This window comes from Gadus macrocephalus, chromosome 15 (assembly GCF_031168955.1).
Source record: "Gadus macrocephalus chromosome 15, ASM3116895v1".
NCBI classification, from domain to species: Eukaryota; Metazoa; Chordata; class Actinopteri; order Gadiformes; family Gadidae; genus Gadus; species Gadus macrocephalus.
In genome coordinates, this window is record NC_082396.1 from 890,143 (window position 1) to 905,558 (window position 15,416).

Consider the following 15,416-nt stretch of genomic DNA (forward strand, 5'->3'; position numbering starts at 1 on the left):
TCTTTAAAATCTCCCTAAATAATTGAATAGTAGTTGTAAACATATATTAACAATTCAAGGTTAATTTTGAGATTATTTCTTGATTTAATTATTAGAATCAGAATAGCCTGATATTAATGATATGAATAGACATGGGACTATTGGACTATTTAAGATACAGACAATATTGAACCTAGGAATGGATCAATTAGCATGACAAAATAGTATTTTTTATCATGTCAATAGGTTAAAATAAGTTATATAATAATACAATAATTATAATACTAATCATAGCCTATATAATGCATAATGTAGCCTATCAAACAACATGAAAGAAGATAATGCAATATTTGGGTGGTCGCTACATAGGGTCATCTTCGTCGTCCAAAAACGTTTGCATGATGCTGGGTTTGCAGATGGTGGAGGGAGGAGCCATGTGGCTGAATCCTCCTCGTTCATAGTGCAGAGCCTGGCCGGGAGTCCTCCAGGACGGCCTGGGTCTTCTTGTCCTCGTCCACCACCACCACCCCCAGACGGGCCAGCCCCAGCTGCACTGAGCTCGCCCTCCCCAGCCGCTCGTGGTCAGAATTGAAATAGTCAGGGTCACGTGTTGAACAGCAAAGCATCCGTGCCCTACTGGTTAATGGGTTGGACCGGTAACCGGAGGGTGGCAAAGAATGTGGACGGGGGGGGGAGTACGTAGCACAGGGCACCTCTTCCCCAGAAGAGGTGCCCTTGAGCAAGGCACCTGAAGCCCCCGCCTGCTCCCGGGCGCTGCTCGCTGCTCCACGGCTGCCCACTGCTCCGGACGTGCCGGTGTGTGGACCTCTGACCGGGCCACTCCTCTGTCTGTGGACGTAGGCTCCGGCTCCAGGACGGGTCAAAGGCAGAGAAAGGATTTCCCCCCAAAAAAGGGACAATAAAGGATAACTTAACTTAACTTAACCTGATAGCTTGGGGGAGGGAGACGCTGTTTGATTGAGTCAAGGATGCTCCGATAACACCTGCCAGTGTAAACAATTGGTGACTATTGACTTTACCAGGGTAGTTAGTGACTACATCAGGGTGGCTGGTGACTTAACCAGGTTGCACTAGTGTGACTGAGTCTAGGACTATAAGGTTCAGCCAGTGAACAACTGGGTATAGATGTAATAGTGAAAACAGTTCTAGCTCCTTGACTTACATCCCTTGACCTAGGCTCACTTTATTAATGAATTATTTATAAAGGAACGTCAGACTTATGTATGATAGTAGTTGATATTTGATCAGGATAAGATGGCTATCTCATGCTTTCCAATTTCTTTCATATTTGAATGCTTCAGTCCTTGTGTGTATTATATGATCCTATATTATGGGATCAGACCTAAGGGATAGCCTTAATTGCTATTTTTTTCAAATGATAAACTAATTAACGAGCTAACAATTAGACAATGGGGAGGGGCTCAAGAGGCCCCTCCCCATTGGCCTCGACTCTTTTGACTATTTTACTAATTTCATGCATCTTCTAAAGGTCAACCCATTAATTATATTTGACCTATTCTCCCTTTATCCATACATTGTTGAGGTGACAACATACTGACATCGCATTAATTGTACAGCGAGACATTGTGGCGACGCAGGGATGCATTGGATTTTACTATTTCTATGGATTCGACCATGAAATGTGACTCCCCACCCGTGATTGGGCATCCATCCTAGTTGTAAGCGAACTTCTAATTGGCTGCAGCGTGACTTCTGCTGCCTGCCCTGCTCGTTGTTGTGTTAGAGTAGCCGTGTTCACAGAACGCGTGCTAGCTCAGAAGAAGCTCACCGTCTCCCGGTACTTCAACATCGCCAACAATTCATGTGACAATGCGCCAAACATAAAGTTAAAGTAACGTTTGTTTCAAACATTGCTGAATAAACGCCTCACTTTATGTGCGAGCCGGGTGAGTTGAGTTTGCCTGCAATACCCATGTCTATGTTAATAGAAATACATTGAATAAGTGATCTGAGTCCACAACCAGATTGCTGCATGCGAGTTACCAACAAGCTCTGGTTTCCTCCTCACATGCAGAGTTTGTCATGATGATTTAAGTTAATTAATGAATTAACTGCCCTTTGATATTTTGAAATGACAAGGGTCTACGAAGTGTTCTCATAAATGGAGCTTGAGGACCAATGGTGGAAAGGACATCTCGCTGCCGATATCTACCATGCTCTACGATACAAAGTAATACAAGTTTTATTTAAACCGTCAAAGGTGGTTAACTCCATCACAGGCATGCTATTCATTTCTGATATCTCACTCACGTTCTGTTAACAGGAGCTCAAATTACCCTCCTTCAAAGGACAGTCTCCCCAGCTGAATTTAAGACGATACTTCGCAGACCTCATAGCGGTCGTCTGTAATCGCTTCAGGCTATGTCCAGCCGCCAGACATCTTGCGGTTTACCTGTTGGATCTTTTTATGGACCGCTATGATATCACTGTGCAGCAGCTTCACATGGTCTCCTTGTCATGCCTTCTTCTGGCCAGTAAGTATTTTAATACACATGTTTTACATAGAATGTTTTACTTCTTTACATATTCATCATCATGACTTGGCTTGGTCCCGTAATGCATGCCACCACCGTCACACTTTGGCAAGGACCAATTCAATTGAATATCAAGTCTTTATTGATTGTGATATTTTCTTTATGTCATTGCAGGTAAGTTTGAGGAGAGGGAAGACCGGGTGCCCAAGTTGGAGATGCTGAACAGCCTGGGATGCATGAGCTCCATGAACCTGGTGCTCACCAAGCAGGGCCTGCTTCACATGGAGCTGCTGCTGCTGGAGACCTTCCAGTGGAACCTGTATCTGCCGACCGCGGCCCACTTCATCGAGTTCTACCTGTCCATCGCTGTGCACGAAGCAGACCTCCATAATGGTTGGCCTATCGGCTGCCTGGACAAAACAAAGCTGTTCTTGGCCAAATATGCTGACTACTTCCTGGAGGTCTCCTTACAAGGCAAGCAGCTGGCAACACTATCACTGAATGAAGAGGGACTGCATACTTGAGTGACACAAGTATTTAAATGCATGGAGTAACTAACTACACCATTTATTCGATTTTCTCTTAACAGATGAGACGACATTAAAAGGATAATAACTTCAAAATCAATTTTGAATAAAATGTGTATTCATTAAAAAAAAAGTACATTCGGTTAAGGATTCATGTAAACAGGAAGCAAACCTATTTATAGTTGGATGTAAGCAATATAACCAAATCCTTTTTTACCATGACCATTGGCTGATGGATTACAATCTGTTATTTCCTCAACGGCTGCACGTACACACACAAGCTCTGTTCAAACATGCTGGCACACTCCGACTATTCCTCTAATCCATACCCATAAAGATTTGGCAGGCACACGCCAACCTGACAGCTGTACCTTCCCCCCGTTGCAGGCGCTCAGGCCCATCTTTTGTCGCTTCCTTTCCAGACCATGTGTTTCTGTGCTTCGTCCCGTCACTGGTGGCTGCCGCATGTCTGGCCTCCTCCCGCCTTATCCTCCACCTGTCTCCCACATGGCCCCCCCGCCTTCAGCGTCTCACAGCCTATACCTGGGACGACCTGGTGTCCTGCACCGAGAAACTCATGGTGTGAGTGTCTCCCGTCAGATTACCCTCTCACACTAACGGAATGGTCGTCTGGCTACAACGACTTTTCTGGTTTTACAAATTGAAACGGGTGTTGACATGAAGGTGTAGCACATGGACTAGAGAAGATTTGCAATTCTAGTCTTATTGCAGCATATTCTTTCAATGAATACACTCGCCTCTCCGACAAGTACTAGAGCCCTATTCTACAGCATGAACTAGTGACTCATTGTAGAAGTGCAACAGGTGCAACACATTGACATGTGAACCTGTGTGGGTCTCGTCTTCCTGCAGGATTGTATTTATGACTTGACGGGGAACATCTCGTGTTTTTATTCCTAGTGCACATGACGGCGATGTCAAAGAGGCCAACAAGCAGAAGGGTTCTCCTCCAAGCCACCAGCAGCACCAGCAGCAGCAGCAGCACCACCAGCAGCAGCAGCACCAGCAGCAGCTAGCTCCAACCCCCAACTACCACACTTCAGGGCAGGCCAACCCCGTGGCTCAGTACCTCCATCGGCCCGTGATGCCCTACCCCCAGCAGACCCTCCCACCGGCCGTAGCCCCCAGCCACCGGTACCTCAACCAGCCCATTGGCCTGCCGGCTCCCATCGCCCCCCAGCACAGCCACATCGCCAACGCTGCCACCCACCTGGAGTCAAAGGCGAGCATGTCAAATCGAGCCTACCAGGTCAGCGTGAAATACCCCTGTGTTGCTCCCTGCTTTGATAGGTGATCAAAGCGCGCGCGTGTGTGTGTGTGTGCGTGTGCGTGTGCGTGTGTGTGTGTGTGTGTGTGTCTGATCTGCGCCTTCTTAAGTTATCATGTTGAACGAGGAGGCATGGTTTTTATTTTCCTTGTTGGTATGTATACAGCACTTTGATCCTTAAGTAGTTCACAATGTGCAATATACCTACTTGCTGTATACAATTTCCAATAGCTTGCAGTGTTTTTGTGTTTTCTTTTGTTGAAGAGATTGAGTTGTTACTGAGTATTAACAAGCAGGATATGTGTGGGTTTAGTGCCACTACGGCTTCCTATTTTGCCACACAATTTTGTGCTAGAGACCAAAGGCAGTCCTGTAGCTGTATTTATTTAAGCCAAAGTACCGCAGACGTGTTGAATGTAAGCTGTATCGTTTCACTTTTTTGTTTTTCTTTGCTACTATGGGAAACTGGGTAGAAACCGAAGGGAGGAACTTATTTCAGGCTGTGTTCAGCTGTTGACACAGCATTTTTGTTCTTGAGCAATGTTACCTTGATGAACCTGTTCCAGAAATTGTAGAACGTATTCTGGAACTTTAAAGAACATATGTTAGAAGCCTCTTGGAGATCACTCTTCTTTTTTTTTCCTCTGGGAGGAGGATGGGGGGGTAATTGGGAAAAAACAAGTAATTTCTGTACAGAAAATATGAAAATATTTGGCTGTCCACTTCTATCTTGCAACTTTTAATAAAAACGGACATTTGATTAAGGTCTCATGCATTTCATATATACTATAAATGTAAAAGTAGAGAATGCTAACAATTTGTGCACACATTTATCCATGTTTTTGTATCCAACATCCGGAGGATCTGATCAACATTCCCATTAGTTGTGTTCACTGGTGGCCCAAACATCTACCCAGTCGTTCACTGCTGCAACATAACCGGCCCTCTACTGGCGTTTGGCCAGACGAGCTAAGAAGACCCATGTGGAAAGGATGAGGTTTGGGTAGGGGCGGATGTACACGGCCAAGGCAAATGAGGTGTCTGGGATCTCTGTGCTGTGGATCCCTGTGTTGTAGACTGTGTCCACCAATGAGTTCATGTCCCGGTAGGGCAGATGAAGAGGGAATCCAGTTACCTAACGAACCCACAGACCAAAAGCCCCCATTTCGTATTGGGGTCAACAAAATTCCACAATAAACAAAGATTTTCAACAGGGGTAGAAGCCTATTGAGTAATGCAATCATTCTCAGCCATGGAATCACATCACACGACAAGTCGTTAAGATAAGAAGAAAAGTAGGTTACAATGGTCAGTGGATTCTTAGCAAAACGAGCAGGCTCTCAATACAACCATGGTTACCTTGTAGTCTGTCATGGTCTCCAGAACCTGGACTGTCTCCGTCAGGATGGAGTCTGAGGACCGGGCCCTCTCCAGGAGCTCCAGGGCCTCTCTGAGCATGGCCGAGCACTTGGCGTTCCAGCGAGTGATGTGAGGGAGCCTCCACTCCATTATGCTGTTCCTCAGCTTCACTTCCACCCTTGGACAGAAGATATCCACAGTATAGCAGTATATCCCTTCTTGTGTTTCAGCAAATAGTTGGCTTTATTTATTTTTGGAATTTTTGGAAAACACTAGTTCTCTCAGCTGATGCACCCAGTGTTTCCCTCAGCACGCTATTGTTAAGGGGGCCGCCTTAACAATAATAGGGCCCCGCCTTGACTACCAATGTATAAAAAAATAAAATATATATATTTTTTATTATGCATTAACAAAGCAAAAAAACTCTCATAGGGAAACAAAACATATTTCAATCAGGTACAAAAAATAAAGATAAATAATGGATTGTCAATACTGTTCACGATAGTCGTGCCATAAAGCTATTTGAATGGAATTGAAACGGCGGCATCAGGCGATTCTAGCTATTATTCCGAGCTGAAACCCTCACTGAAGACCGCAGGGCCACGAGACAAACCTTGCCTCGCTCCTTGACCACCTGACTAAGACATTTTCTGGGGGAAACACTGTACACCCATACTGTAATATAGAATGTAACAGAGTAGAGTAGACTAGGGCTCAAGAACTCTAGACCTACCTCCTTTGGAGGGCATATACCAATTCCATTTCAACAGGCCGGTATTTCACCTGAATTGGCTAGAGAACATGCATTTTGTAGAGGCACTTCAAAGGTATAAGAGGTTCTTTGTTAAAATGTATGCAAATACAATTTTCAGACACTTCAATAAATGGTTTACCAATCCAGATGTTGCAGCTTGAGACCCATTGAGGAATAAGGCCTTCCAAGAGCCTGGGTCTGACAAGTCAAAGTTGATGACTGAGGTTCGCTTTGTGCGTTGGACATTAAACCACACCTAAAACACATCCATCAGTGTTACTTAGGATCTTTGTCATTATACTACATGTGCTAAACAGCAGATGAGTGTGAGCCTCCTCCCTTACATTATGGCCGTTCACAAGGCCTGTCACCGTCTGCAAAGGGCAACGCGTGTCGCATTTGTCGTAGTGCTTCCCATCCCTGGGGTTCCAAACCAAGTATGTATGGTTGTTTTTGGTGAGAATATACGACTCCTCTTTCTGTAGAATATACTTTGCTTTTACTTTGCACAAAAATAATGACAAAAACATTGCGATTCTGGTATAGTTTTGTGTGGGCCTGAACTAAGTATAGTACAGTAGTGATAATCAACATAATAGCAGTGTAGAAGGCTACCTCGAGGACAGATTTTCCCAGTAGCAGCCACGCCTCCACTTGCTGGTAGTGGAAGAGGTTACACAGGAGAACAGCCAGACTCATATGGTTGCCCACTGCGAGCTCCAGGCACTGCTGTAGAATTGTCCAACAGATCAAGTTCACAGTGATCTTAAAGGTAAAGTCAACAACTGAATAAAATACCTTCACCGTTGGGTACCTTCAAGACATATGTTTGAGGCCCACATCTGAGTTTGCTCTACACATAATCTGGGTCAAAGCATATTTGGAAAAATTTGTAAATGTTTATTCTAGTGGATTATAAGCGTACCTCAGAGGATAACCAAATGACCCTGCTGTTTCCAACACCAGAGAGGCAGGGCACGGTTGGAATCACGGACACAAACATTGCCAGGATATCCTAGTTTACATAATCCAAATTCAATCAGAAAGATACCTTAGTCATACATTCTCAAGGAAGAACATTTAACATTAACATTTAAAGTTCTTTCCAGCTGTGTGTGCGGTTCTGAATCAGCCCTTACTAAAGCAGTCATGCTGTTGAGTGAAGTGTCCTGCAGTATTTCCTTCGGAGGAGCCAGTGGGCCAAAGAACCGGGTAGCCAGGACCAGTCTGGCGTCAGAGTTGAAGACAGTGGTCGACACCCATTGTTTCTTTTCACTGGTGGCTCTGCACTGGCGCTCAAACTCAAAGGCCTGCCTCAGCAGCCCCTCCTCTTCGTCGCTGGGAAACTAGAGAGGCCTTAACGATAAGCACTCAACTAAAATAATTTAGATATAATTCTAATTATTATTCTGGATTATTTATAAATAATATAATGTCTATCTTGTACGCACCAACCACTGTGAAATCTGGTCCTCATCCTGAACAAACAAAGGTAGTGTTGCGTAACAAAGTGTTAATGATAATTGGTTCTATCTATGCATCCATTTACCCAACACTGTCAATAGAACCCTACTCTGGCTGAAAGCTCAGTAGCTATGGAGACCGGTGGGTCCAGGTTTATGAAGACTTCCAGGGAGCTCTCCTCTGTCCGAACCGCCTGGTCGCTGAAGGAACCCTCCTCCGGCCAGGTGTAGCCAAGCAGAAGCGGAGGCTGGCCAATGGGGAGTGACTCACACACCTTAAAACAAGTTGAAGGCATATCGGTCCTGCTATCCAATCAGAGGTCTGGCGTGACGTAGTCTGTGTGACCTCATGTCGGCGTGCACAGCGTTGTGTGAGACCTCACCGTGGGCTGCTGCAGCAGCGTTGTGAACGGTATGGTGACGGAGCCGAGCCATTGCCTGCCAGAGAAGACCTGCGCCCCGCAGCCTATCAGTACACTAGTCTGTAATGCACAGAGCCCCGCAGGTAAAGAGCAGAGAGAGAAGAAGAAAGTAATCGTGGAAATGATGAGCAAAGAGGAAGTCATGGATGGAAATAATCTCTGGTTATTTCAGGTGTTGATTCTGATTGCTTGAGATGTGTAGCAGCTCGTAAAAGTGCAAGATACCTCAGCACGTTGGAAGGAAATGTAATCAAACATATTTATGACTATGTCATTTTCTGCACTAGAAAGCCCTTCTAGGCTGTCGTCCCCTCCTTTGGCCCTGCGGACATATAGGCAAGGCAAGGCAAGGCAACTTTATTTATATAGCACTTTTCATACACAAGGCAGACTCAAAGTGCTTCACATATAAACAGTGTCATACAATGAAATAAAATAATAGGCAAGTAAAAGAAAAACATGCAAAAATAGAAAGTTAAAAAGGCATTTTAGTATTAAAATATAGGAGATATATAGGAGAGCATGATATATGAGCTGGAGTCTGCTATGTGAACATCACTCTGCACAACAAGTAAAGGGGTTGTATTACCTGAGGTCAAAGGTAAAGTCTTCCTTCCAGTGCGGATTAGGTCCCTGTTTTACACAACTCCTACATGTGATCCCCTGAAACCTGACCTCAAAGAACGGCTGAACATCAACCTGTTAATACAATGAGAATAATGGAGGCGCTATATACAGTATGTTACATACAGTACTGCAATATTTCACACAAAAAATAATAAGTTAAATGCACTAAATACTGCTTAATACTACCTATGGTCATTTTGTATTTGTTCAAAATATATATATTTCAGCCATATTAGGGAACTAATTTGGCTCTGTGTCAGATCTTCAGAAAAACTCATTTTTACCTCAGGAATAACTTCTTCCTCTGAGAAGGTTGCCCTGTTGGTACTTGCAGGCAGGCCACACCAGAATACATTTCTGGTACGAATCCTCCTCCAGAACCAAAACAAAACAAGCACCTGTATGTTTTCTGGTGGTCTCCCCCAGCAGACGTACCAGCTGGAGAATGGAGATGTGTTCATGCAAGTTAAGTGGAGCCTCACTTGAGGGGATCTTTCTGTCGGACGGGCAGACCCATGGCGCTGTTGACAGTCACCCGGACCTTAAAGTGTGTCAATGCGAGCAGGGAGCTGGGAACCCACTTCCTCATTGTGGTCCTTCTAGGGTTTAGAGGACGCAGCCCCCTGAAGATATCCCAGCTGGACTTCCTGCTCGCATCAAGGACAAAGTTTGTTATCCAGCAGAACAGTACAGATGTGTTCAAACTCACTAAATCACACAAAACTCACTTTGGTGAGTCGGCCCCATGATGCTCATTAACAATGTCGGAGAGCTTGTACTTCTTCCTGATGTCATCAATTCTTCTCTTCGCTGAATCGAGCATCTTACATAATACAGAGAAATCAGAGGTTTACTTTCCAAGTTCTGTAAATAGCCAGTGTAATCTGGATGTACGGTGTGTACCAGGGCACCCTCTGGGTTTGTTGAATATTGTGCAGTATGTGACTTGTGATTGGGTCCTCTTCCTCCTCCACTAGTGAATAACGTGGAACTGCAGAGTACTCCTAAGCAGCGCCAGAACACAAGTCACTACTCATGGGTTTACACACGGAAATTTCCTCAGAATCATTGCAATGATAAGCTACAAGAAGTAATCAAACCTTCTTAAAATGTGTTGTTAAAGCAAACATGGAGTCTTTGATCTGGCTGTCGTGAAGTGGGATAGCTTCGGGCGGAGCCCTACGACAATTCCTGGCCCTAAGGAGCTCAAACCGCCGGGACTTATCGAAGTCCTCCTCTGCGGTGAAGTCAAACTCCTCTTCGCAGGCGTACATGTGAAAGCATCCCTTTGCTCCATCTCTCCTCTCACAAGCTTCCTGCACTCCAAACAAATATAGCATAGTTCACGTAGTATCTGGTGCTCCCACATTGTTTCCTGTTATATACGGGGATATTTGTTGAGCAGCAGGGGATGCAGCCCTGAATGAACAAAAGACAAAACCTACAAGGGAAAACTGTATGCGAGCACTTGACATTTACATGCCGGTGAATGTTGGGAGCCGCACTCACCCTGAGCAGCCCTTGGATTGCCGTGTTTGATGGGTGGTTGGGATCATACTTTACGTCCCTCAGCCGGCCTAGTAACTCTTCATGTGTATGGCTCTTCAACACTTGGCAAGTCTGGGAACTGAATATAAATTAGTGCTGTCAAGCGATTAAAATATTTAAACGCGATAATCGCGATTAATGTCATCGCTAACTCAAGATTAATCGCAAAAAAATTTCTGCGCTAAATATCCCTTGATTTCCTTGTCCCATTATTTTTTCTCATTTTAATGCTATTGATAACAATATTGGCATATACTGATGAAAACAGGACGATACAAAAAAAAAGCCTATAGTGCAATTAAACAATGAACATACAAACATACTACCTTGAACACAGCAGTCAGCCTACTGCTTCTTTGTTTTGAGCCAAAGAAATGTATTATTATTTATTTATTTTTGATTAATAAATTTGCGTTAATCGCGCGATAAAAAGATTAACGCAGTTAAAATTGGTTTGCGTTAACGCCGTTAATAACGCGTTTAACTGACAGCACTAATATAGATATAAATAAAATGAATCCAATTGGATGATACATCGGTGTAGACATTTATACATAACATTACAAATCATGGAATTTAATGCAGTATGAATGTATTGATTGATTGATTGATTGCACAGTTATAAAACACTAACTCCACAAAAGCACAGCGATAAACAACACATTGCTTATGAATGTCTATGTATATGAGTTTTGATGCAACAAAATGTATTATTGTGTTATATTGTATAAAAAATAAAGATGTTATCAAAATGGTGTTTTTACTCACTTGGTAAAATTAGTTTTAGTTGCTTTGGGTGCCATGGAGAAGAGAGATTCCTCTACAGCCCAAGAGAGACCATAGGTCAGCCTACCTCTGCTCAATAGATATCCTGGTTGCTTGTAATTTAGTATACATGTGACATCTAATGATAAAAGAAAAACAACTTGAAATGCCCTACACATCTGCTTACTTCGCTTTAATATAATTTGCTTTGAATTGTAATAAATGGTTATTGCTGTTACTCACTGCTCCCGACCCCATCATAGTGAGGCTGGACAATTGGTTTGTTGCTGAACTCTATAGTTTCCAGGAGGGAAGTACAGCTTGACAGCACATCTCTATCTGGGATTGGCAAATATACTTTGGCCACCTCAGTGCTCTTTTGTCCTGAAGTTTCACAAATCTAAAATTTCAAGAAGAACAATATTCCCCCTCTGAGGTGATGACATACACACATATCAAAACAGGGGGATTGAAGCTCTTTGAGCCTGCGATTGGGAAGGGCTCTACAAATGTGCTTAGTGTACACATACCTGCAGCATTATATTCTCTGAGTGGTGCATTATCCGTATGTGAAAGATCTGCTGGATGTTGACTCTGAAGTCACCGTCTAAAGACGCTGGATCTGAGAAGGATACAAGTTTCTCATTGTAGAATATTTTCACTGTTATCTTGCGGCGCAGCAACTCGTATCTCCTGATTCTTTCGCCTCTAAAATCCAAAAGCAACAAAGCAAATGGAATTTCAGCTCTGGGTTAAATTCCTGCCGAGGCTAAACCAATGACTAATGTTGTTCTGTTAATGGTGGACTCACAGGGGGCAGCTCAGTGATGGGGTGATGCTTCTGCTTCTGGAGAGAACAGGGATCAGATCACTGCGCGAGATGGCTGGATTGGCCTGATGGGCCTGATTCTTCAATCGCTCCCCAGGCCCTGTGGTATCCTCTTCCTTCTGGTCAAGGTGATCACTAAATCGCCGCTTGAAAACCCCATCATCTGCAGTCTGTAACAGGCAAACCTTTCAATTGGATGCACTGGTGTACACCCCCACACAATACATCAACAACATCTATCCTTGCCAATGTATTACCACAAATATTTCCTCTGGTTTTCCACTCCGAGTTGCGGATTGGTTCCCACCCATGTCTTTGAGTCTGTTTAGAGGGGAATGAGGGAGTTAAGACCTCAAATATTTCCAAAGGATGACTAATGGGGATTGGCCCCAACAGCAACAATATGTGAAACAAACAAGGACGTGCACCTGTGCAGCTGTAATCTGACAGTTGTGCTCGTGAACGCATTTTCTGCTCTGTGTTTTTTAATGGTGGTCCACCGATTACATATGTTCTTCAATAGATGGTCTGTTTCTATCTCTCTGTGTTGTCTCTCTGTATCTCTTCTGAAGAAAAAAATGATGGATAAATATAGCTATATCCACACAAGCAGTTATACACATCAGAAAATATTAACAAACAAACCTTATCTCTTGTTTCGTTCCCAACTGGTTTCCTGCCAAGAACCAATCGCGTTCACCACTTTCCAATTTCTCTAATCCCTTTAGCTAATATTGCATGGTAAAAGTTTACTTAGTGGAGTTCACTTAAAATATATTACATTTTCTGTAATTGTTGGCATAAACAAGAGCAGATGTTTGGTGTTACACAATACCTTGCCCTGCAGGGCAGTAGTGGCATCTGGCATTTGGCGTTTTTTGAGGTAGAGTTCATGGAGCTCTAACAGGTTTTGTGCCAACACATGTTCTCTACTGAACAAGGGGTGATGTGTGAAGATGAGCCCCTCTAGGCTAAGGTCAAGCTGCCACATTGCCGCATCACATTTACTAGATGTGTTTGAGGCTATTGTAGAAGGCTGTGCAGAGTAAAGGAAAAATCATTTTTGGTTGCCAGCAGGTTACATAATGACGTTATTAAAAAAATGATATCCAAATGGTATCTTAGTTGGACATATATGTGTGAATACATGATGTATACACTACAAAGTGATATATTGTTTATTGACACACTCAGGAGATTATATCGTTTACTTATTTAGATATCTTCTCGATGCATGTCAGGTGCCATTAACTTAAGAAACAATACCTCCCTCTCCTCTGTCATTGAGAATAGTTACAAATAGCTAAAAGGACAGCGTTTTGCATCAGAAGGCACACTTCCAGATGAAGCCCCTAACCTCGATGTACCCGGTACTGAGGCCGGGAGAGGGACCTGCTGCAGGGGGGTCTGCCTGGACGCAGCAGCCCCTCTGCACCGGGTCAGCCAGAGAGTTCAGGCAGCCGCTCGGGTCGAACCAACGCTCTCCCTGTAATAGGGAGCCAACACATCATTCAGGTCTGACTCATTCATTCATATACTGTACATATTTCTCACCTCAACAGGACTAAATAGTTGACAGGGATAAACTGTAAGAATGTGGCTACACACCTGCCCTCTTTTATTATTATTATTTATCCTAAAAATGGATCTCACTATTTTGAAACTAGTTTAATTGCGCTACTTTAGAGAGATTACTCTTATATTGGACTCAGATGGTCTGTGTTCAGAACATTGCAGAGTACTTTGCACTGTGCTTATTTTAGATATTGCATAATCATGTTTTATAACCAGAAACTAGAAATGACCGCGTGGCCCCTGGCTGTTGGTTTTGTGATTTTTTTCAAGTAATATCTCATTCCCAAATCATAGCATAGGGATGCAATGTACAGTTATTGAAAAGGGCATTATTGTTAAATGTAGAGTGGTTAACCTTGTCTTGTTCAATGAGTCGGTTGGACATTTTGTTGTTGATCCACCATGGAACCGTAGGTCTATCCTGGACATACAGTCCTTCATCTTCTAAGCAACGCAGCTTCAGATTAGCTTGTGCCAGCCGTTCTTGGGGTACTGTCAAAATAATTATAATTTCTTAGTGAATATGCTCCAAAAACCAGGGGATATATCCACCATAACTTTATCTTACCAGCTGAGAGGCGTGGCACAAAAACATGGGTTTGCTTTAGTCTGCTTTGGACAATTTCTCCAGGAATGAGTGGGTCCGAATCCTCATCGTTCTCCCCAATAATTATTACAGTGTTCTTTTCACTCTGTAAAGACAAAAAACATATTATACATATATAACAATAGATGTGGATGCATCTAAAAACCTAGCTTAAAATGTGAAACTGCTTGCAGTAAGGTGATGAAAGCCTCTCTTGCCTTCTTATGTTGATGTTCTTCATTTTCTTTTCCCAAATCATCAAATGTACCACAGAAGAACTCAAATGATGCGTTCCCCACCGTCCGTGACATCTGGGAATGCTATAATTTGCATATCTCTTTATTATAATCATTTAAGGAGCATTAAAAGCGATAGAGATGACAACTACCATGCATCAAAGTTAATTATGTTATTCGTCAGAGTTTGTTGGACTTCACAGGACTTGGTATGTTACAGGCCCTTACCTTTTGCTCCATACGTCTATGAAGAACTCTTCTATCCTGTTGCTGCGACCAGGGGGAGGTTTCATCAACTCTGTTTAATAAACGAAATCCACATTTATATACCGACAGATTAACAATTTAATACAATTTTAAATGATGGTTCATTATGATTACGTGTCTTTTGGGATTTTTGCTCTTCGTCACACGTGTCTTGAGTTGTTTTCTTTTCGCTCGCCATCTTACTGAATCTAGATATCCATATGTATCTGCATATCCGCCAAAATCTGATGGAAAGTATGCATATTCATATATAACGTTGATCCAAAATGTTTCTGAAAGGACGGGTTACATAATAAATCAACAGAAGCATTTAAAGGTTTCGGCAGAGAAAACCGTTCGTTTTGAGCGCATGCGTTTGATTCTGACCAACGGTTCGTTCCCTCCTTCAACGGCTGCTCTGTATTTTTATGCGATTGTTATAAAACAAATTACAAACAAATAAAAAAGAGGCAGCTAAGATTCACATTCTTTTCTAATGTGTTAAAAACAAAGTAGGTACAAAGAGTTAGGTAAATACTCGACTCACAGAGCCATCATGTACACATGCAGACGTAATTCAAATTAACGGAAGAGGCTGAGACTAGTAAATTAAGCCTAAATAAATCTGTTGCAGATAATAAGCCTGAAACACACACGCACACATACACACGTGTCAGTATAGATACAATATGGACA

General features: G+C 43.0%; 2 protein-coding genes across 3 annotated transcripts; one reads left to right on the plus strand and one right to left on the minus strand.

Moving 5' to 3' along the window:
* Positions 1 to 1,543: 1,543 nt before the first annotated feature.
* On the plus strand, positions 1,544 to 5,070 carry ccnj (cyclin J). Of its 2 annotated transcripts, XM_060073166.1 has the most exons (6): positions 1,544 to 1,907; positions 2,101 to 2,191; positions 2,285 to 2,495; positions 2,670 to 2,969; positions 3,445 to 3,604; positions 3,944 to 5,070. In XM_060073166.1, the coding sequence occupies exons 2-6, from the start codon at positions 2,123 to 2,125 to the stop codon at positions 4,335 to 4,337; spliced, it is 1,134 nt and encodes a 377-aa protein (XP_059929149.1). In that variant the 5' UTR covers positions 1,544 to 1,907; positions 2,101 to 2,122; the 3' UTR covers positions 4,338 to 5,070. The 2 variants fall into 2 exon arrangements, with proteins under 2 accessions (XP_059929149.1, XP_059929150.1); XM_060073167.1 differs by lacking the exon at positions 1,544 to 1,907 and having other exon boundaries at positions 2,310 to 2,495.
* Positions 5,034 to 15,396, minus strand: LOC132473168 (protein CC2D2B-like). Its single transcript, XM_060073165.1, has 33 exons — positions 14,856 to 15,396; positions 14,703 to 14,772; positions 14,457 to 14,558; positions 14,221 to 14,344; positions 14,008 to 14,144; positions 13,435 to 13,563; positions 12,913 to 13,113; positions 12,723 to 12,805; positions 12,506 to 12,643; positions 12,335 to 12,398; positions 12,060 to 12,247; positions 11,779 to 11,956; positions 11,492 to 11,648; positions 11,252 to 11,387; positions 10,445 to 10,562; positions 10,036 to 10,251; positions 9,847 to 9,939; positions 9,664 to 9,758; positions 9,418 to 9,582; positions 9,220 to 9,307; positions 8,898 to 9,007; positions 8,534 to 8,630; positions 8,270 to 8,368; positions 7,997 to 8,161; positions 7,875 to 7,901; positions 7,563 to 7,769; positions 7,349 to 7,438; positions 7,039 to 7,152; positions 6,768 to 6,902; positions 6,563 to 6,679; positions 6,403 to 6,461; positions 5,670 to 5,847; positions 5,034 to 5,445 (listed from the first exon to the last, which is right to left on the minus strand). Exons 2-33 carry the CDS (start codon positions 14,712 to 14,714, stop codon positions 5,257 to 5,259), a joined length of 4,011 nt encoding a protein of 1,336 aa, XP_059929148.1. The 5' UTR covers positions 14,715 to 14,772; positions 14,856 to 15,396; the 3' UTR covers positions 5,034 to 5,256.
* Between the last annotated feature and the right edge of the window lie 20 nt (positions 15,397 to 15,416).

What these genes read in the sequence shown, in the direction of transcription:
- ccnj (XM_060073166.1), top strand. Translation starts at nt 2,123, where the DNA reads ATGGAGCTTGAGGACCAATGGTGGAAAGGACATCTCGCTGCCGATATC. An exon ending in GTCATGCCTTCTTCTGGCCA is followed by an intron (nt 2,496 to 2,669) that starts GTAAGTATTTTA and finishes ATGTCATTGCAG; the next exon opens with GTAAGTTTGAGGAGAGGGAA. An exon ending in CCTGGAGGTCTCCTTACAAG is followed by an intron (nt 2,970 to 3,444) that starts GCAAGCAGCTGG and finishes CTTCCTTTCCAG; the next exon opens with ACCATGTGTTTCTGTGCTTC.
- LOC132473168 (XM_060073165.1), bottom strand. An exon ending in CTACTGCCCTGCAGGGCAAG is followed by an intron (nt 12,806 to 12,912) that starts GTATTGTGTAAC and finishes ATGCAATATTAG; the next exon opens with CTAAAGGGATTAGAGAAATT. An exon ending in ACTAAAACTAATTTTACCAA is followed by an intron (nt 10,563 to 11,251) that starts GTGAGTAAAAAC and finishes ATTTATATTCAG; the next exon opens with TTCCCAGACTTGCCAAGTGT.